The sequence below is a fragment of the Salmo salar genome, chromosome 16 (genome assembly GCF_965601325.2).
Source record: "Salmo salar chromosome 16, fSalSal1, whole genome shotgun sequence".
Classification (NCBI taxonomy): Eukaryota; Metazoa; Chordata; class Actinopteri; order Salmoniformes; family Salmonidae; genus Salmo; species Salmo salar.
In genome coordinates, this window is record NC_138306.1 from 39,815,054 (window position 1) to 39,822,361 (window position 7,308).

At 45.1% G+C, this 7,308-nt stretch overlaps 1 protein-coding gene across 1 annotated transcript in view; it reads left to right on the plus strand.

The window, feature by feature from the left end:
• LOC106573601 (midnolin) overlaps positions 1 to 7,036 on the plus strand; it is a 29,714-nt gene extending 22,678 nt beyond the window's left edge. Inside the window, exon 8 of the mRNA XM_014148791.3 lies at positions 3,505 to 7,036. Within this exon, the coding sequence (XP_014004266.2) occupies positions 3,505 to 3,767 (263 nt within the window). The 3' untranslated portion in view covers positions 3,768 to 7,036. The remainder of the gene's footprint in view (positions 1 to 3,504) is intronic.
• The last annotated feature ends 272 nt before the right edge of the window (positions 7,037 to 7,308 follow it).

The window sequence follows — 7,308 nt, forward strand, 5'->3', positions numbered from 1 at the left end:
GCAATAGATGTCTCTAATATTATAGATGTCTCTATAATGTCTCTAATATGGTCATACATTTGGCAGGAGGTTAGGAAGTGCAGCTCAGTTTCCACCTCCATTTTGTGGGCGCACATAGCCTGTCTTTTCTTCTCTCTCTCTGTCTCGGTCTCTCTCTGTCTCGGTCTCTCTCTGTCTCGGTCTCTCTCTGTCTCGGTCTCTCTCTCTCGGTCTCGGTCTCTCTCTCTCGGTCTCGGTCTCTCTCTCTCGGTCTCGGTCTCTCTCTGTCTCGGTCTCTCTCTGTCTCTGTCTCGGTCTCTCTCTGTCTCGGTCTCTCTCTCTCGGTCTCGGTCTCTCTCTCTCGGTCTCTCTCTGTCTCGGTCTCGGTCTCTCTCTGTCTCGGTCTCGGTCTCTCTCTGTCTCTCTCTGTCTCGGTCTCTGTCTGTCTCGGTCTCTCTCTGCCTTGCAACATGGTGGTCAGTTGCTACTACCACAGCCCAGCTGAGATACCCCTCCCCCAACCTGCATGCAGTACTTTCTGTAAAGTAGCCTGTGTGTTTATGGAGTGTATGCAGTCATTCTCGGAAACAGTAGAGGGTGCGGAGTGTTTTTTTGGCTGGGTGGAGTTCTGGGATTCCACAGGGGCTTTTGGGTTAGTCTCTACCTCCTCCCCCCTCCATACTACCCCTACTACCACCCACACCCCTCCCATGTGGTTTGTTCTGCTGTGCTCCTCTGTCCCTGCACCATGTTGTACGTGGTCCTCTGTGGCCTGCCCTGAGCAGCTGGACAGCAGGGGGAAGCTGGAGAGGGTTTTGTCCTCATAGCTCAGTCAGCTACAGCTCTGTGACTAGAGCACTCCTGTCAATGCCTTTAGTCACTGTAGGCTTTTACTGGGCCTGTGAAAGTGTGTACTGAGGACACACACGCACACACAGCTCCGCTCCAAGGGGGGACGGATAGAGACGATACAGTGCTGATGGAGGAGCAGCACAGGGTGCAGGAAGGTTGCATAACCAGACAGAAAGAGAGGGAAGGAGGAAGAAAGAGAGGGAGCGAATGCCCTCTGTTGTATGTTCCTTGTTCTCTCTGCTCCTGACCGGTCCCTTGCCTAATATTTGCCTGTGGTGGCTTCCAAGAAAATATGTGTTATTACTTCCTCCTCTGTGCTGAGTGCGTCAGAGAGCTGTGTTTGTCAGACAATGGAGAAACCAACAATAAGGAAGATGTGGAGGGTTTCACCCTGCTAGTGTTTGCGCTATGCCTTTGTGTTCTTTCTCCCTGCCCCCATCCACCTCTATCATTCTCTCTCTCCCTCCCTCCTGTGTGTGTGTTCTATAAGGAGTCCGCGCCCCAGGCGCCAGTCACTCCTCATTAAGCAGGGCTTGAGCTATGTGACCCACGCCTGACCAGCTTTGAGGTGCAGGAGACAACCCCACGTTTGTCTGTGGCTTTAGACTAGAGAGTGAGGGAGGGAGAGAGATAAATAAAGGGCAGCTGGAGAGGAGAGAAATCCCTTTTCTCTCTGAGAGAGAGTGCAAAAGAGAGAAAGTAGAGGGCATGTGGTGGGGTTTCTTTTCTGTGTAATTGAAGGGAGCTCTGTAATGACTTAGCCGAGGAGAGGGAAGGAGAGGATGGGGAGAGGAGGAGGGGGGGGCGCAGGGGGAACAAAGCCCCTGGCAGAATGTATAGACTTCACATGCAGGCAGCTGAACAATGCCCCTAACACACAATAACCCACTAGTTACCCCCTATAATATATACCAGGCAGGAAATATAGTCCTGTGGCATAGGACCTCATGTAGACACACAGTGTTATCTAGTGAGGAAAACGTAGAATAACTTGTGCAAAATAGACCTTGTACTATTTAATTCAGTGCTCCTCCATTCAGCTCTATTCTTTCTGAGGCTCCAGCAGGGCTGAGAGTTAGTTAGCATTCATTGCCAGAAGTAGTGAATATTTCTAGCCAGAGAATCGCTCTGCTCAATCTGATAAGCAAATGAAGGGAAGAGGTAAATTAAGCCCACACACAGTCAGGAATTCATTCCGATGGGGGAAGAGGAGGAGGAGGAGGAGAGAGGGCACAATTGATTGTGAAAAACTGCCAGCTACATCTGATCCCTTCCCCTCGCCTCCCCCATTCCCCATCACCCGTGGGGCGTAATTCCACTGCCCGCGCCCCTCCCCTCCACCCTTCCGCCCCACCTAGCCCTCTCTGGGGAGACTGGCCCATGAAGGGGGGTGGTGGGCTGGGGGTAGAGGGGTAAGGGGAGGCAGTGGGAGGGTGATGGATCAATGAGCTGGGAGTAGGATGCTGCAGCCATAAAGAAGAAGCCAAGCTCTCTTCGCTTACAATTTCCATTCGCTTGCATTTTCTATTGAAAGCCAATAGCAGTGTCCTCAGCTGGAGATGGATGGCTGCACTAGAGCTAAGGTTTAATCAATAGGTCTTTTTCATTTGCCATCGATCCATGTTAAAAGCTACTGCTGCTGCGGCTGCTGTGTGTGTGTTTGTGTGTTAGTGTGTACACACTTGTGTGTGCATGAGTGTGCCCGTGCATATGTGTGTGTGTGTGTGTGCATGTGCTTTGTGTGTTTCTCCGTGTTTGTGTGTTTTCGAGAGAGGGGGCTTCAGGTTATTGACATTCTAGGCCATTCTTTCATTCCGAGACAGATACTAATGGACCTAGCTAATAGATTGTGCTTGTCTTCCTCTCCAGCTCCTGAATATATTTCTAAATGAAATGAAGGTTGAGTTGTGTGGTGTGGGCAGCCATTCACAATGGAACCAAAGGCCTCTCCCTGGAGATCAGCCTCTCATATAAGCACATCAACAGCTATAAATGGACTTAGTCACACAGCTCTGACAATGGCACTCATTTGGATTGCCAGTCGTAGTTATGTGTCTGCATATGATAGGCAGAAATTAGAGGGTGTGTGTGTGTGTGTGTGTGTGTGTGTGTGTGTGTGTGTGTGTGTGTGTGTGTGTGTGTGTGTGTGTGTGTGTAAGAATGAGTGAGTGTGTTCTCGCTGTGATTGTGAGATTTCAAGGAGACTTCTGTCCCAGTCATTTTCTCCCAAACAGTGTTAAGGGGGTTGTGAAGGAGGACACAGGGCTAATAGAACACAGTGGGGCGTTTCACTACACATTCCAGACACTAACCACGGTGTGTGATTAGTTGTACGTGTGTGTGTGTGTGTTTCAGGCGCTTAAGAATGACCACAGCAGCATGTCTTTTTGTCTCTCTCTGTCTGAGTCGCAGCATAGCCATCACGCCAGTCTGAGTATATTTCTCCTCTGCCTGGCCTTAGATAACACTGGATGCACACTGAACAGAGCTCTCTGTTCCCTCTCCCCTCCATCACATATACAACCTCTCCTACCAATGCTTTATTTATTTACTGTACTTTATACATCTTGCAAAGCAGGGTGTATCAAAAGGTACTGGAAAAGTATGACTGTTTGAAAAAAGTTGGTTTGGTCTGTTCATTGACCTTCTGCTTTCCTTTCCTCCCTCCTCCAGGTGACCGTGTGCGTCAGACAGAGAACCGTGCGACTCGCTGCAAGGTGGAGCGTCTGCAGCTCCTGATGCAGCAGAAGCGCCTGCGCAGGAAGGCGAGGCGGGACTCCAGAGCGCCCTACCACTGGCTGCCCAACCGCAAGGCAGGACGCAGCAACAGCCACAGCAGTGTGTCCAGCGAGGGATCCATGGACCTCGACTTCGACGACTCTGTGTGGAAGCCCGACGTCAAGGCCGACATGAAGTCCGAGTTCGTCATGGCTTAATGATAAAGACGAGGATGCCGATTGGCTGGATAATGGAGAGCCAGACTCTGGGATTAAGCGAGAGGAAGTTGGGGATGGTTTCGGAGGTGTGGAAAACAGGCTGGAGCCGAGTGTGGAGCATGAAAAAAAAAAAAAGAGAGAGAGGGAAGAAAGCTGGTCATGGTCTTCTCTCGGTGGGACAACCAACTGTCACACCAAAAGGCTCCCTGCTGACTTTCATCTTGTCATGTCCCCCACAGCCTCCTACCATTAGAAATAAACAACAGAAACAGATTTTTGACATTTAGACTGGGAACGGATATGTCTGGATTTACGAGACTACAGTTATGCATATAGACTGCAAATACGTACTGCCTATGAGAAGAAAAAAAACAGAACTGAGCATAGCAGACTTGGATGGTGGTGATGGTGGTGTTTTGGTGTGTTTTTGTTTTGTTTTTTTCATAGATTTTTTTCAAGCAGAACTCTGGAGAGAGATCCACACTGGACTTGTGAGCAGGAGTGATGGTGGCTGGGGCCGTGGTGTAACTACACAGGACAGACAGAACCCCTGGCCCCAGCCATCCCTGGCCTACTCTAATGGGCATTCTAGGTCTCCACTTCACCGACCAGAGTCAACTTTTTACTTATAGGGTTATCTTTTTATTTTCATTTGAAATGTATTGTTATTTTATTTTTTTCTAAAGAACTATGTAGCATTGTTCACAAAGCATTCAGGTTTTCATCGACAGTTTCAAAAGTAGTCGTTGATTTGCCAATTTTTCATGATTTTGGAACAGCAGGTCAGAGTGTGCAGGAAGTAGGATATGAGGAGCAATGACTCATGGGAAATGGGCATTTGACTAAAGTTCAGACTATTACATGAACAGCAACCTCAGTGACATACAGTAGGATATTAATAGGAATTCATAAATTAATAAACAAAGATAATATTAATGGAGTGCTTTAGAGGATTTTAAAATCATGATTTAAAAATGTATTTGGAAAGAAATCTGTTTAACTTTTCATCTGCTGTTTTAAAAAAACATTAGTCCAGTTTGGCTTGGGTCAAGCCATTCATTAAATTGATAACTAACAAACGTATTCATCCAATCATTCATCAGCTCATTCACTCATTAGGGTCATATAGCCACAAACAAATAATGGAGAAAAAATCCCATTGAATCCAACTTGTGTCTTACAAACCTATTTCACTTATAGGTGGGGATCACAAATGTGTGTGTGTGTGTGTGTGAGACATTTGTGTATATTCATTGCGAGGGCTGATTCATCCCTTTTGTCACTCAAACCATGGAGGTTCGGTACAGATGATTCTCTCCATTCCTTACCATGGAGATGATGTAGACACATGTCCCATATTCCTTTTTGAACCTACATCACACTTTAACCAAGGCCCTTGTTCTACTATTGGAAAGGAGAGGTGGAAGAAAGCTAAGAAATCCCAAGCAGGGAACCTGTCTCCACTTTCATCAACTAGTGCCTCCACCAGTGGATTCCCTCACATATCAGATTAGGCCTTTGACAGACTTTCTAAGAGATTTGCTGCTACATGGGACTTTGATAGACGGGGAAAAGAGTAACTTTTCTTTGCATGCAAAAAGTGTGAATTATCCAGATTTGTTGTTGTTGGAAGAAAACAAATGGAGGAGAAATGGGTGCTTTGAAGAGGAGGTAAAACATGCATGAATAATGATCAGCTGCTTTTGTTGGTTAGGTTTTTCTGTTCTGAAAAACAACAGCAGTGTCCTGCTCCAAGTATTCTCAAAGCAAACCAAAACAGAAGACTGGACTCATATCTTACCCTGAACTGAACATTCCCTGGACTGTGATGATCATGAGCAAAGAGCAACTGACTTTCCTCCCTGAATGCTAGTTCAACCAACACTGATCTCCTCAACACAGAGACAAGTACCCAGGCAGCATCCAACTATAACCCCACGCAGCCTACTTAATAACATAGTGTTCAACAAGGTGCATGTTTGGAACTAACTAACAGGGAAACCCTTCGGACCAGCATACACATCCCCGAACCCAAACTTGTATGGAGAAACATACGTCTGAGCACCCTACCATGATTGCACTCAGAGTTTGCAGTGAGAGATTACCTTGTTTGGTGAACCTCTTCTTTTTTTAAGTGGCCTTATCTTTCACTAAACAAGACAGGTGTGGACTGGGGGACACGGTTTCTTTCTTTACCTGTATTTTGTCACAACGCTATTGTCACTGAGGATTCGGGCATCTCTTGTTTGTGCTTTTAAAGGGTAGAGTCTTATGTCAAGGCTTCTGTGCCTTAAACGTTGCCCTTGCAGAGTGTGTCAGATATAAGATGAACAAATTATTTCCTTTGATTCATGAATTAATTCATATAAGAGTCTGTAACCACACGAGAGCTGTAGTTTTTAGGGGTAAGCACGTTGAGTGAATTAATATTGATGTGTTTGTTCCTCAATCGGTTTTCCCATTTTCTCTCCATTGTGTTGCCATGTTTGTTGGTCTACTTTGTCCAAATCCTCCACTCTGTCCTGCCCACCAACAAGCTGAAAATCAACACATTAACAAAACAAAGTACCTGAGGTGGAAGTTTTGACTGCAATGTGCAACTATGGCAACAAAGTGGCCTGACTGACTTGGCAGGTGTCCTCTGAGGACGTGAGATGACATAACATGCACTTCCTGTCTCCTTGGATAAGACATTTCAAAGGACAAATTACTCCCCCCTAAATTTAATAGAATTTTGTATACATGTATGAAATATACTCTGTGTGTGCCTCACTTATGTGTGAAATTTAAACAAAAAAAACGAAATATTAAAAGATGACATGGGATGAGATGGGACAAAAGAGGGGATGGGGAGGGCATTTAAAAAACAGTTTGTTGGTGGAGTTCTGATCACGTCATTTAAGTTGCCTGTTATTTCTTGTAGCCAACCATTGAAAATAATGACAAGAGTCAAGAATACAATTTACAATGTTCTAGCTATAGACCGGTGTAGCACATGTGTGACTGTATTAATTTATGAAACCAAAACGGTAACTGTGAATGATGTATTTCTTTGTGCATTTGTATAAGTGGGACAAGGTGGTTGGGACATAGCAATGACTAATTCCTATGTCCTATTTGATGGAATATAACGGAAATCATGTTTCCCAAAAAAAACTAAAAAATATATCAATATATTTTTTTCTTAAGCAATACATTTCAGTGTGACTTGTGATAGAACATTTTTCTTTTTTAGGTAATAAATAAAAATACAAAATGAGTAGACCCAATCGTCCGTGTCGGTGTTCAAATCCTTATTGAAGAATATTGAGTTTTGAGTATTGAATGAAATGTACCAAATAAGAGTTGTATTTCGTACGAGAGTCTGTTTCTTAAGGTAATCAGATAACAGTTACATTATGAAAAAGCAGAAGAGCTAGGAAGTACATTTAATAAAGTATCAATTTACCCATCATATAGAATGGCAATATGTTAGCTTGTATATCTGCTGGCTCATTTTCCCACTAGGGAAAATGATAGAAGAGAGAGAGAAGCTCCCAGG